At 37.2% G+C, this 15,369-nt stretch overlaps 1 protein-coding gene and 1 pseudogene across 1 annotated transcript; both read right to left on the bottom strand.

Moving 5' to 3' along the window:
* Nucleotides 1-326: 326 nt before the first annotated feature.
* Nucleotides 327-1,364, bottom strand: LOC112587630 (trace amine-associated receptor 6). Its single transcript, XM_044924578.2, has one exon. The coding sequence runs from the start codon at nt 1,362-1,364 to the stop codon at nt 327-329; it is 1,038 nt and encodes a 345-aa protein (XP_044780513.2).
* Nucleotides 1,365-9,790: 8,426 nt separating this feature from the next.
* On the bottom strand, nt 9,791-10,821 carry LOC112587287 (annotated as a pseudogene).
* Between the last annotated feature and the right edge of the window lie 4,548 nt (nt 10,822-15,369).

Raw genomic sequence — 15,369 nt, 5'->3', positions numbered from 1 at the left:
TGAAATGTTTACAGGATACAAAAGGAATGGTTAATGGAATAAAAATGTGTGTGGTGGGGGAGTGGACTGTCTGCAGAGAGTGGGCTATGGCGAGTTCTGCAGTAGTTAATAAATAAGGGAGTTAACATTTATCAGTCACATAAATATTTTTGGAGAAGCAAAGGGAAGTGCACATCCTAACACGACTGAAATACAAGGGCTCATCCAGTTAAACTGAAAAAGCCATTTGTTTTCTTTCATGAAAAACCTTACTTGATTTTCTAAAACTCATTTCATTTGGAAAATGGAAAATGTAAAGATATCTTCCACCTCCTCAACCTAATGGCTTACATTTGTTCAGAGGACAAATTCATGCTCCCAGAACTATCCTTGAAAACCCCACCACTCACAATGACTTTGATGGCTTTCCTAAACCACGGGTAAAATAAAGCATAGATCAAGGGGTTCATGGCTGAGTTGTAATAAGCACACCAACAGCAAATCTCATAAATATAGGCTGGGGTTATGAAGCCCATAAAGGCATCAATTAATGAGTCAATACTGTACGGTAACCATGAAGTCATGAATGCTATGACCGTGATACCCAGGGTTTTAGCTGCTTTTCTCTCTCTCTTGGCTACTCTGGATCTGTAACTGTCTGATGATGAATCTGTTTTGCTACCAGAATTTTCAATCTTTTTAGCCTGTTGTCTGGCCACAAGAAAAATATTACTGTAGAGAATGATCATGACAAGGGTAGGTATAAAGAAGGACAGAAAATCTATTAATACCCAGTTTTGATTTACGACCATCTGACAGCCTCCTGCACAGTTGAGGGCATGAGACAATTCCTCTAGCCCATTCTCATTGGCACCCGTGTAGAACACGGCACCACTGTAAGTAATGGGTAGGATCCAGGAGATGCTGATGCATATGAATGATACAGACACTGTGAACTTGGTGGGATAGACCAGAGGGTCAGTAACAGCAATGTACCTGTCGATGGAGATGAAGGACAAGTGGAAGAGAGAACAGTAACAAAATGCTGCATCAAAGCATGTGTGAAAAGTGCAGAAAGTTCGCCCAAAGTACCAACAGCTCTCCACGGACCTGACCATGCTGAAGGGCATCACAGTCACTCCCACCAGAAAGTCTGCACAGGCCAGAGAGGCGATGAGAAAATTGGTTGGTGAGTGCAGCTGCTTGAAATGAAGGATGGCAGTCATCACCAGGAGGTTTCCAAACACGGCCAGGACAGCCCCAAAGCCATACACCATGTACAGAATCACACGGGATGCGGGTGAGTAGGGGGTTTTCACACAAGATCCGTTCAGGTGCTCATAGCAGAGCTGCACAGCTGCAGTGGGGGACGAGCTGCTGCTCATGATCTGTCATTTACACTCAAAGAATTCTGTCCTTGATTTTCATAATGAAAATAGGATTCTGATTTTCAATACACCTAGGGGGAAAACATACATCCACTAGGATATCTGAGGAAATTCTCAGATATTACAATTATTTTTTTAAATTTTCCTTATTTTATAAATCACAAATGTGTTTAATAACAAAGCACAAAAATTACACTGAACAATAACATTGGGATTAATTTCAACTAATGCATCATTCCCTGAATTTGATAAAATTTTCTTTTAGTCATAAATATTTTTATATTTTTTTACCTCCAGAGTTCCTCTTTGTAACAGGCAGTGATATGGAAAGTAATTTCAGAGTGAAAGAATCATCTCCTACCAGGTTTATCTGCATTACTGCCTAAAACACACAATCCTTCCTGATATATAAAAGCTATCTATAAGAGAATCCCTAGATGGAATCCCTGTAGTGCAAGGTGTGAACTTGGAAGATTATTTTCAAGAGTGATTATTAAGACAGTTATTCTCCAGAAGAGTTCCTCACATTAAGTTACCCATTGTGTTTCTTTGGCCAAAGACTTTTTATATCATTAGACTTGAACCAATTCTTAATCCTGTTGTGGCCACTTTACTGGATTTTAGCTAAAAAGATATAACTAACTGGGTACACAGTGAGAGCAGATACTTGGCTTTTGTCCTCCAGTCAAGAATCATTTTTGTATCTTCAGCGGGCACCAACAAACAGACAAGGGAACACACACCATGAGCAGCTAGTAAGGGACGAATTGCGTTACAGGGAAGCATTAAACACACCATGATATTTAGGCACACCCACAACTGTGAGCTTCTGCAAAAGTCAGTGCTGACTGAGAAAAGATCGCTCTCTTCTCGGGATGTTGTCACTGGAAGCAGATTACAACGTCTCTCCATTCGCCTGAGAAACAGGTGTAATCCCTCTGAATACTGCTGCTATGAGATCCTCACAGATAGAAGACCTCACATTCCCCTCTGTAGTGCGTTCAGTCCTGCCCCCCACAAATGATACGTTCATGTTCTAACCCCCCAAATCAGATACTCTTTGGAAAAGATGTCTTCACAGGTTTGATAATACATAGTAAGTACATTAATTATATGCAAGTTTTAAGCATTTTTGCAAGTCAGTGTAAAACTGAGTCAGTTATGAACTTGATTCTTTACATACTTTATTTCTGTTTAATGGATATTCCTTAATATATGTTAACCTCTTCTGGAATAATTTGGGTAAAATGGCAAATGATACAACGTTGTATATTCTCCAACCAGAGACTCCCAGTATCCTCTGCAAATCTTCCTTCCTTATCCCTCATTAGATCTCAGGCACACCCCAGAGCTTTCTAGTCACTCTCTGTGTTAATAATTTAGTTTGGACAACTCCAACTTGAAACTACAGTCTAAATGTAAAAACAGTATCCCTGTCTTCCCTGTGCCCAGGCTAGCCAGGTCTGAACTTAAGCATTTCATCATTTTCACAAGGGAATGTTTGAATTGGTACATACCATCTGAAGATAAACTCCATTAACTAATCATAGAGTTCATTTCCTCCTAAAAGCCCATTGAGATGCCTTTAAAAGTATTTCTGAAAGACGAAAATCTGATGGAGCAAACTAATGGAAAAACCAGGGTAGAGAAATACACTCATGATATACACAATAAAGTTTACCAGAAAGGTGAAAGAAATGTTTTTTCTAATAGATCCTGAAAGAAATTCTTAATCCCAGAAAAAGCAACTAAAGAATGAGGACAAGAAAATAATAAAATCAATGCTATAAAAAGTTTCTTCTCAGCTAAAGGGTCTAAATTTCAAGTTCCTACCAAGTTCAAAGAGGAAAAATGATACAAATGCAGATGCTAACTACAGACAAATACAAAGAGAAACTTAAAAGTTTCTAGGAACAGAGGCCAGAGGGTACCAGCTTATGAAAAGGCATGAATATCATATCATGATCAAGCTTCTCATCAGTACACTAGGTCCAAGAAGGCAATGGAGTCGTGCTTTCAAAGTTGTCAGACCATTTATTTTTGGAAACATAACTCTAATTAAAGTCAAAATTTTAACTGAAATCTTATAAAATTCTTTAAAACTCATATGGAACTAAGAAGAAATATATAATGCATAATTGCATACATATAGCATATATTTCTATATATTATACAATATATCAGTGTGTATTATACCAAATTTTTATTCTACTGAATTATAATTAATATAATAAAGTACATGTTTATCTCATGTAAATAATATATAATATTTGCATTAGTGTAAAATAGAGAAGAAATAGATGGTTGTGGATCATTAAAAGCAGGCAAGCCACATATAATGGAGCAGAAGTGAAGCAATTCTTAGAAAGGAGAGCTTGTGCAGGACCAGAGGAGAGGCAGATGAAGGTGGACCACTGGGCTGTCCCAGCAGGGCCAGATGCAGCCAGACACCCTCTGGAGAGTGGTCGGCCCCACTCTGTGAATTCATGACTCTGGCTGTAGGACCTTGTTCAAGTTACTTAAGCTAAGGCCTGCAGCGGAAAACAGATGATTCAAACTCAACCTCAATCAACAAAAAAAGGAGAAACAAATGTGGTCAATTCACACAGTGAAGTACTATTCAATCAAAAAGAAAAAGAATCAAATGCTGATGCATGCTTTGATGCGGCTTATTCTCTGTATTATTCATCAGAGTGAAATAATTCAAAGAAAAATGAGCACATAATATAATGTATGGTTGCATTTATATAAAATGCTAGGAAGTACATTCTATAAAATTCTAGGAAGTCCCACTTGATGGACATGAGTTTGAGCAAGCTCTGGAAGTTGGTGATGGACAGGGAGGCCTGGCTTGCTGCAGTCTACGGGGTGGCAAAGAGTCGGACATGACTGAACGACTGAACTGATTGAGGAAGTGCAAATTAGTATAGAGTGACATAAAGCTAATCAGTGGCTGCCTGGGGATGGAAGAGGGTTGAGTGTGTAGAGATGAGCAGGAGGAACATTACAAAGGACATGAAAAAATCTGGGAAGTGATATATAGCAAAGCTAGTGGAGGTGGTGGAATTCCAGTTGAGCTATTTCAAATCCTGAAAGATGATGCTGTCAAAATACCACACTCAATATGCCAGCAAATTTGGAAAACTCAGCAGTGGCCACAGGACTGAAAAATGTCAGTTTTCATTCCAATCCCAAAGAAAGGCAATGCCAAAGAATGCTCAAACTACCACACAATTGCACTCACCTCACATGCTAGCAAAGTAATACTCAAAATTCTCCAAGCCAGGCTTCAACAGTACATGAACCATGAAAGTCCAGACATTCAAGCTCGATTTAGAAAAGGCAGAGGAATCATAGATCTAACTGCCAACATCTGTTGGATCATAGAAAAAGCAAGAGAGCTCCTACATCTGGTTTATGGACTATGCCAAAGCCTTGACTGTGTGGATCACAACAAACCGTACAAAATTCTTCAAGAAATGGGAATACCAGACCACCTGACCTGCCTCATGAGAAACCTATATGCAGGTCAGGAAGCAACAGTTAGAACTGGACATGGAACAATATACTGGTTCCAAATAGGAAAAGGAGTACCTCAAGGCTGTATACTGTCACCCTGCTTATTTAACTTATATGCAGAGTACATCATGCGAAATGTTGGACTAGATGAAGCACAAGCTAGAATCAAGATTGATGGGAGAAATATCAATACTCAGATATGCAGATGACACCACCCTTATGGCAGAAAGTAAAGAACTAAAGTCTCTTGACAAAATTGAAAGAGGAGAGTGAAAAAATTGGCTTAAAATTCGACATGCAGAAAACTAAGATCGTGGCATCCAGTCCCATCACTTCATGGCAAATAGATGGGTAAACAATGGAAACAGTGAGATACTTTATTTTTTTAGCTCCAAAATCCCTGCAAATGGTGACTGCAGCCATGAAATTAAAAGGTGCTTGCTCCTTGGAAGAAAAGCTATGACCAACCTAGATAGCATATTGAAATGCAGAGACATTACTTTGTCAGTAAAGGTCTGTCTAGTCAAAGCTATGGTTTTTCCAGTAGTCAGGTATGGAAGTGAGAGTTGGACTATAAAGAAAGCTGAGTGCCAAAGAATTAATGCTTTTGAACTGTGGTGTTGGACAAGACTCTTGAAAGTCTCTTGGACTGCAAGCAGATCAAATCAGTCAATCCAAAAGGAAATCAGTCCTGAATATTCATTGGAAGGACTGATGTTGAAGCTGAAACTCCAATACTTTGGCCACCTGATGCGAACAGCTGACTCATTTGAAAAGACCCTGATGTTGGGAAAGGTTTAAGGCAGGAGGAGAAGGGGAAAACAGAGAATGAGATGGTTGGATGGCATCACTGACTCGATGGACATGAGTTTGCACAAGCTCCAGGAGTTGGTGAAGGACAGCAAAGCCTGGCATGCTGCAGTCCATGGGGTTGCAAAAAGTTAGACATGACTGAGTGAATGAACTGAACTGAACTGATATATGTTCAGTCTTGATTTTTATAATAACTTTACAGGTGTCTACAAATGTCAAAATTCATCAAATTGTAGAAGTATGAATAGATTATATCTGTTATACATGTCTATTATGAAAGTACTAAAATTAGAGTCTCTAAAAATAAAAAGGGATGGTTCAGAATAGATCATCTCAAAGTTGCCTTCAGTTTTAGCATTTTATACATTTATCACAATGGGCTAATGATTGGAAGGTCAAGAAAATGTGGCTAATGTGATATGAAATTACCTACAAATGTCTGACAAAGAGGAATGCTCCTTCCAGGGAATGATCCCAAGAACTACAAAATAAGTGTCTGTAGTGTCTACAATTTTGGTATTACTATAAACACTATGATGCATAAAAAATTATTTATCTAATGTATGTGAAAAGATCTTAATGACCCAGATAACCACAATGGTCTGATCACTCACCTGCACCCAGACATTCTGGAGTGTGAAGTCAAGGGGAATTTAGGAAGCATCACTATGAATAAAGTTAGTGGAGGTGATGGAATTCCAGCTGAGCTATTTCAAATTCTAAAAGATAAAGCTGTTAAGTGCTGCACTCAATATGTCAGCAAATTTGGAACACTCAGTGGTGGCCACAGGACTGGAAAAGATTAGTTTTCATTCCAATTCCAAAGAAAGGCAATGCCAAAGAATGTTCAAACTTCCGCACAATTGCTACTCATTTCACATGCTAGCAAGGTAATGCGCAAAATCCTTCAAGCTAAGTTTCAACTGTATGTGTACCGAGAACTTCCAGATGTTCAAGCTGGATTTAGAAAAGGCAGAGGAACCAGAAATCAAACTGCCAACGTTCGTTGGATCACAGAAAAAGCAAGAGAATTCCAGAAAAGCATGTATGTCTCTTTCATTCACTACACTAAAACCTTTGACTATGTGGATCATAACAAACTGTGGAAAATTCTTAAAGAGATGGGAATACCAGACCACCTTACCTGCCCCCTGAGAAAAATGTATGCAGGTCAAGAAGCACCAGTTAGAACTGGACATGGAACAAGAGACTGATTCCAAATCAGGAAAGGAATATGTCAAGGCGGTATATTGTCACTCTGCTTATTTAACTTATATGAAGAATACATCCTGTGAAATGCTGGGCTGGATAGATTGGAGCTGGAAATCAAGCTGGAATCAAGATTTCTGTGAGAAATATCAATAATCTCAGCTATGCAGATGATACCACCCTTATGGCAGAAAGCAAAGAAGAACTAAAGAGCTTCTTGATGAAAGTGAAAAAGGACAGTGGAAAAGTTGGCTTAAATCTCAATATTCAAAAAACTAAGATCATAGCATCCAGTCCCATCACTTCATGGCAAATAGATGGGTAAACAGTGGAAACACTGAGAGTCTTTTTTGGGCTCCAAAATCACTGCAGATGGTGACTGCAGCCATGAATTTAAAAGGTGCTTGCTCCTTGGAAAAAAAGCTATGACCAACCTAGACAGCGTTAAAAAGCAGAGATATTACTTTGCCAACAAAGGTCCATCTAGTCAAAGCTATGGTTTTTCCAGTAGTCATGTATGGATGTGAGAGCTGGACTATAAAGAAAGCTGAGCACTGAAGAATTGATGCTTTTGAACTGTGGTGTTGGAGAAGACTCTTGAGAGTCCCTTGGACTGCAAGGAGATCCAACTAGTCAATCCTGAAGGAAATCAGTCCTGATTATTTGTTGGAAGGACTGATGCTGAAGCTGAAGCTGAAGCTCCAATAGTTTCACCACTTGATGTGAAGAGATGATTCATTAGAAAAGACCCTGATGCTGGGAAAGATTGAAGGCAGAATTGAAGGCGACGACAGAGGCTGAGATGGTTGGATAGCATCACCGACTCAATGGACATAAGTTTGAGCAAGCTCCAGGAGATGGTGAAGGAGAGGGAAGCCTGGTGTGCTTCAGTCCATGGGGTTGCAAAGAGTCAGACACAACTGAGTGACTGAACAAAATGTGTATACTTATATAATCTCTCTCTCTCACATAGTATTGTGAAGACTAAGTAGGGCAGGTAAGTCAGTCCCAAGCACAGAATGAGTGGCCTATAACTCAAAGCATTCTTAGGTTTGCATATCAGAAGCACTCAATAAATGTTCATTGAAACAAAGGCCAATGGATTAGTTCCCACACAACCAGGGTAATTCATAGTAGAGAAAAATGAGAGCAGGAGCTTAATTTTTTTTTTAAAGAAGAAAGTTCTGATATAGTTATAAAAACAGAAGAAATGTAGATTAGGAAAGTTGAAAAATTAATGATTTGTCTAGTACATGTGAAGCTGTACTAAAAAAAGCAAGTGAAAATGTATTGAACAAGATGTTAGAAGTGCTTGTTTGAACCTGGAAGCTTTATGATATTCAGCAGAGTTTGTAAACACTTTAATTTTAGCTTTCTTATATTTAAAATGAGGAAATATGATTTCTCTATAGCTGTGAAACAGAATTAAAGTTACTGCATTGAAAACACTAAATGAAAATAAGCTGATAAATTCCAGTTCAGAACTGAAGAATTGTGGCTAAACTAAGCAGTCTAGAGTGCCTTTAAATCATGTCTATCATCTTTAATTATCAGATCAAGAGTTTCACACAAGCAGAATATAATCAGAAATAATTCACTATCTCAGGAAAAGTTTACCAATTTGAAGCATTTGTTTAATAATAGAAATGATGTGCTAATATAAGACTGATTTACAGCAAGCAAGAAATTACAGAAAAATAACAAGAATATATTGATGTGTATTTATTCCTGCTACAAAGATGTGACACTGATTTTTAAATCTTGACGTCTGGTGACAACAAACTAAAGTTAGAATAGAATTAAGCAATATATTTTAAAATTTAAAAATTTATTTTAAAAAAAGACACACAACATCCTCCAATCTTAGTACCAAGAACAAGTCTGCATGTCTGAACAGCTGGCTAAGTTGTATACAACGTGAGTTGCTTAACTTATTCAGTTTCAAATCTGTGGATCCCACAGAATGCATTTATCGGCCTCTGTCTGCCATCCTTTACACTCTTCACTTCAGTTTTGTATTCTTTTGGACACATTTTTAATTTGGGCTTTCATTTGAATCCTTGAAAACTCTTATAAGTAATTTTTGGAATAATGCAAAAGTGAGGAAATAGTAAGTTAATTTAAGATCAAGTACAATAATGAGTGACAACCTTAGAAACCAATGCATGCAATAAACATAAGTTAACTGGTAAAATTTCTAAACACAGCTGAAATGTTACGAGCAGCTAATCACCAAGAAGAAGCTCATTCAACAAATGAAAGTTATTTATGGCACCAATTACCTTTCCCATAGTAAATAATTCAACTGATAGGGTAGTAAAGAATCTGTCTCTGGATTGATTTTACCTGACTCTGATCATCATATCCCTGACTCAGAAATCTGAAAACCTGACAGTGCAGATTCAATACTTTGCTCTCCCTAGACCAGGACCTCTGGATCTTCCAGCTCCTTTGCATTTTAATAGAAAAATATTACAAAGGAATAAAGAAAACTCTTAACCAGGGATTGAACTCTCATAAAGTAAAAAAAGGGAGGATTTAGAATAACAAAAATATACTGGATCCTTTTCATGCATTCTTCTAAATTTTTTTAAGGATGCTACAAAGGGGAGATTATTAACTAGAGAAACACAGTGAAGTTCAGAGAGAAGTAGCAGCCCCAGATCGGTGTTAAACGTTTCTGGCTCCAAGGTCATGCTGTTTCCATAACAACCAGGTTTTTATGTTATATTGATTAAAGAATGATGAAACTGAATTTAAGTGTTTAGGTCATATAGGAAGCATTTTGCATTAGAAGATCTTACACATAAATGATTAAATTTTCTACCCAATGGTGTGTTCACTGTGAATCTACTGTCAATTCCTCCATCTTAAAAGTGAACTTACCCAGAAAATAAATTTACTGTCGAGGAATTCGCTCTCAAGACTTTGCCAGTGACAATGAGTTTGATGGCTTTTCGAAACCAAGGATAAAAGAAAGCATAAATCAAGGGGTTCATAGCTGAGTTATAATAAGCAATCCAAACCAGTATTTCATAAACATATGTGGGAGTGATGAAGCCTAGGAAGGCATCACTGATGGCATCCAGGAAGTAAGGCAGCCAGGAGACCAGAAACGCCAGCACTGCGACGCCCAGTGTTCTCGCTGCCTTTCTCTCCCTCTTGGCCACTCTGTCTTGGTAGCTTTCTGAGCATCTCCCAGTCTTAATGTTCAGATTCTCAATCTTTCTAGCCTGTTGTTCAGCAATGAGGAAAATCTTGGAATAAAGAACTATCATCACAAGGGTGGGGATGAAAAATAATAGAAAATTCACCAATACCCAACTCTGATTCACCGCAATTTGACAGCCTCCCACACAGGTGAGAGCACTTACTAGATCCTCCAGTCCAGCTGCATTTGCTCCTGTGCCAAGAAGGAAAAAAGAAAAATAATCGAAAAGAGCCAGGAGAAGGCAATACACATGCCAGAAACAGACACAGTGAACCTGATTGGATAGACCAGGGGGTCAGAGACGGCAATGTACCTGTCCAGAGAGATAAAGCACAAGTGGTAGATGGAAGCGTAACAGAATGACAAGTCAAAACAGGAATGAAATTGACAGTAACTCTCCCCAAAATACCAGCAGCTCTCCACAGACCTCACTATGCTGAAGGGCATCACAGTCACTCCCACCATGAAGTCCGCACAAGCCAGGGAAGCGATCAAAAAATTGGTTGGCGAATGCAGCTGCTTGAAGTGGAGAATGGAAATCATTACCAAGAGATTTCCAAATACAGCCAGCACAGCTCCAAAACCAAACACTGTGTACAGGATCAGGCGGGGACCTAGTGAGTATGGGGTTTTCACACAGGATCCGTTCAGGCGCTCGTAGCAGAGCTGCACAGCTGCAACGCTGGGTGAGCTGCTGTTCATGATGCTGCTGTCAGTAGCTTGTAAACATTTGGAGAAGTTCTGTCCCTTTTCAGTCACACAAAATGGAGAAGTTTTCTATTTCCTGTGGGAGAAAAAAGATCTCGTTGCACTGATTACCTTTGTTAGTTACCAAACATTATCCCCATCACCTGTCATATATCCATATCAATCTGTGAATGTATGAAATAACAATATATTCCATTCAAATGTCCATAAATCTTAGCTATTATTTTTCTTATAATTTAGAATGTAATTTAAAACAATATTCTAAATCAAATAAGAATTTAACAGAAAATAAATATTTCAAATATTCTTTGCCACAAAAGATTTCTTCCTTTACAATTTATCAACAATCGTTTTTTACCTGATCTATATATGGGGAATATTCCTCTTTGCCAAAGGTAGTAAATGTGTATGATTTGTTACTCATTGGTTACCTTTTACTACCCAACTGCCCTCCCTAGACTGACTAAAAAGTTAATGACAGAACCCCCCAGGAAGCACAGCCAAATCCCATGTCCAAAATTATCCACAGAGGAGTCCCTATACTGCAAGGTGTGAAGAAGAAACTTACACTTAATCTCTGGTTAAAATGTATTGTTTTATGCATGGATACAAGAAAAACTCAAGAAAAACAAAGGAACACTCTCACTCAAAAATGAAGATGCAAACTAAACAAACTGAAGTCAAATACATATTAAAAGATGATACATCTTGATTAGAGTGTATTCAAAGAATGGAAGTTTGCTTTAACAATTCTATAATTCACCATTTTAACAGATTAGAATTCTATGACCATCCAATGAAATGCAAAAATGCATTTGATAAATTTTAACTTTTATTCACTGCTAAAAGAAAAAATTCCTAGCTAACTAAAAATACAAGAGATTTTTTGTATCTGAAGAGATCTGTACTAAAAGGATCTATCACATATGATATACCCAGCAGTGGAATTTGAGAGAATTCTCTTTAATATGAGTCAAAAAGCAAAGATGCTTCAGTGGGAGAAGATTTATAGGGTATAAGTAATTGCAAGACATCCATGAATTCACCTGCATTCCATTCATTCATGTAGGCAACATTCATATATGTTTATTTATTTAGAATTTATTTGGGTCAAGAGTCTTAAAGATAGGAGAGTACACAAGAAACATCCCCTGCCCTTTAAGGGTGTTTTCATGTAATATGAGAGACAGACAGAAAATAGCGAGAATAATGTGCTTCAAGCTAAAATTAACACATATGAAAGATGTAAAGTGATGAGAAAAAGAACAAAGCTGGAAGTATCATGTTCCTTGACTTCAAATGATACTACAAAGCTAAAGTGACACAAAAACAGATACACAGATCGATGGCCTCTGAATAGAGAGCCCCAAGATAAACTCACGCTTATGGTCAGCTCATCTGTGACAGAACAGGCAATCTGTGACACAAATGGGGAGAGGACAGTCTCTTTAGTAAGTGGTGTTGGGAAAACTTTCACTTCTCAGAGAAATGGATTCTTCAGCTATGCTTGTACACATGGGGCCATGGGACACTTGGGGATTTCTAGGACCTGTCATGACTGCATGCTACTCTCAGCAGCTCAGGAATCTTTTACTGTCCCTGTGCTGTGGCAGAGTGGTGAGATGATCTGTCAGGCTACGTCTGTAGACAGCCTAGGTGACCATTTCCGCCCCATGGTCTCCATTCTTATTGACTTCTGTCCAGAAAATGGAGAATGAGCTCCCCCTACGCTTGGATCTTCTCCCTTCAAACATACTTGACTCTATCAGTTTTCTGTCACTGCTACAAGAAATCACCACAAACTTGGTAGCCTGAAACAACAGAAAGGTATTCCCTGATAGTTCTAGAGGCCAAAATCATAGAATCCCAAATCAAGGTGTTACCAGGACCACGCTTCTTCTGGAGGGTCTAGGAAAGAATCCATCCCCAGCCTCCTTTAGTTTCTGCTGACTTTCAGCAGTCTTTGGCTTGTGGCCTCATCACTCTAATCTCTGCTCCTGTTATCACATCACCTTTTTCTCTCTGTGGGCAATCTCCTAGTGCCTCTTCCTTAGATGAACATGCAGGGTTATGCCTTTAGTATTCACTCAAATAATCCAGGATAATTTTTCCATCTAAAGGTTCTTAATCACATCTTCAAGAGCTTTCTTTTTTCAAATAAGATTAGCATTGATGGGTTCTAGGGTTTAGGATGTGGATCTCCATATAGGGATTCTATAACCAATTACATGGGCTTATCATTTATTATCATTCTCAACTCAGACCATATTCAGAGAGATGGGTTACCCTTCCCAATAGACCTTCACTATTTTCTTACTAATTTTTGGTCTCCAATTATCCTTCCTACTCTTATTCCTGGATGCAAGGAAGTTTTGCTATTGTCCAGAACTACCTCAAATCTATTGAACATCGTTTCTTCGTGTCCCAACAGAGTCTGGCCTTGCAAGTCTGAAGTGTTAGGAAAATAATCCTACTTATTCCTCATTTCAGCCAAAGCAATCAAAATAGAATAGATGTTCTAAAGAGGTATTTCAAGTTTCTCTTATTCACAACTTGATTTTTTATTATATGGAAATTTTAAATTTTGAAACATGATGTTAAGAGAAAAATAGGAAGAAGAAAATGAGCATTGAAAATAATAGGGAGGTGAGCATGAAGGGTGAAAATACCAAAAAATGTATTCACCAGAAGACTGGGAAATGGAAAAGTAAAAAATCTTACCAGTAAGGAAAGATGACCAACGTGCTTTTGGAAACACATTTCTAGGAGATGGTTGAAGAAACTCACTTTAAACAATGTTTGTTTCATTGAATTTGAGGAACAGCTTTTCCCAAATTTGAAATTATACCCAACACTATATTCTATGTCATTAAAAATGGAAATTTTTTAAATTAAATTTCCTTATTTTAATTTCTTATCCAGAAAACAAATTTATATTGATAAATTTTTAATCTTGACCAGTTATATTGTTTTAATTCTCCCTTAAACCGAGGGTAAAGAAAGGAATTCAAAGCTGAATTTTTAAAATCCAATCCAATAAGTTTATTGTAAATTTGAATGATTACTGTGTATATATTTAATATGATTGTTGATGTGTTTGGGTTTAAATGGATTGTATTACTGTTTTTTCTAATCATCAAATTTTTTTCTTTGTTCTTTTAAGTGTTCTTGACTTATTTTAATTAATTTTTATTATTATTCAATCTTTCCCTGGTATGAAATTATAAATATCACTTTTATCATTCTGTTGGCAGATACCCAAGAGTTTCAGTATGTATTGTTGATTAATTAAATTTTATGAATTCCAAGCAGTGCAAAAAATTGCCAGGTATCACAGCTAAATATTTAAACTTATTATCTCCCCCACCTCTTTTGATAACTGTTGTCATTTATTTTATTTAAATAATTTAATTTAAATTTAATTAAATCCCAAAAGATTTTACTTAAATCCCAAAAGACATTTATTTTAGTTTAGCACGTATTAAGTTTTCTCTTCTTTATACTTTGCGATATTCTTCGTTATTTCCTACCTTTCAGTGTTTCCTCTGGAATCGGTTTTCTTCTCCATGGAGAACTTGGTTTAGTTTCTTTGTGTGTGATGGTGTGCTGGCAATGAACACTCACTTTTTTTCAACTAAAAATATTTTTATTTTATGTTGCCTTGAGCTTTGAAAGGTGTGTCTGATACTACCTCCAGAATTCAAAGTTCTCAGTCATTTTATACGATGTGAGCTGGAAGCAGACATCTTTCTTATAGAATTTTTTTTTTTTTTGGCTGTGTCGCTCCCCATGAAAGACAGACCCATGCTCCCTGCAGTGGAAACTCAGAATCTTAACCACTGGACTGCCAGTGAAGCCCTTGTGTAGGATTTTTAAAAAACATAACAGGAAACTTTTCTTAGGGGATATATATAGTATAATTCAAAGTCACAGAGTGCTTTTCCACCTCAAGTAAATTAAACAATTGTGGGAAATATATGTTTATAATCTCTATTTGTATGGCAGGCGAAGGCATTTGGTGTCCAGAACTTGTTTCTCAATAATATCTCAATAATATCAAGGCAGACTTAAATTATTTTTTAGTCACATCATCTGCAAACGATGATACACTAATTTTTCATTTTTGAATTTCCATGTCTATTTATATAGCTTGTCTAATTGTATTAACTAGTACTTATTAAATAGCATTTATAAAATGTGATAACATTGGACCATTTTTTCTTTGTCTGAACCTTAAAAAGAGTACTCCTAAAATTTTACTTCTGAGTATATGTTGAATTTCAGTGATAGATATATTTTTACCATGTTAACATTGAAACAATGAGCAATCAAAATTTTGCATAGAACTTAGGGAAGATCCAGGAACTTCATTCAAATGCTCAGTATTAACATGGCCTGAGTCTTTGTCCTTTCTCTCTTGAGTATAATATAATAGACAATATAATAGATTCATCCCTACCTACTGATGAATTTTTCTGGAATCATGTTGCCAACTCTAATTTAGTCATCTAAGACCCAGGAGGTTATAATGTGGTGTCAATA

The sequence above is a fragment of the Bubalus bubalis genome, chromosome 10 (assembly GCF_019923935.1).
Source record: "Bubalus bubalis isolate 160015118507 breed Murrah chromosome 10, NDDB_SH_1, whole genome shotgun sequence".
NCBI lineage: Eukaryota > Metazoa > Chordata > Mammalia > Artiodactyla > Bovidae > Bubalus > Bubalus bubalis.
This window is presented reverse-complemented; position numbering and strand designations above follow the sequence as displayed.

Bases quoted from the DNA above. Each gene is read 5' to 3' on its own strand.
- LOC112587630 (XM_044924578.2), bottom strand. From the start codon at position 1,364: ATGAGCAGCAGCTCGTCCCCCACTGCAGCTGTGCAGCTCTGCTATGAG.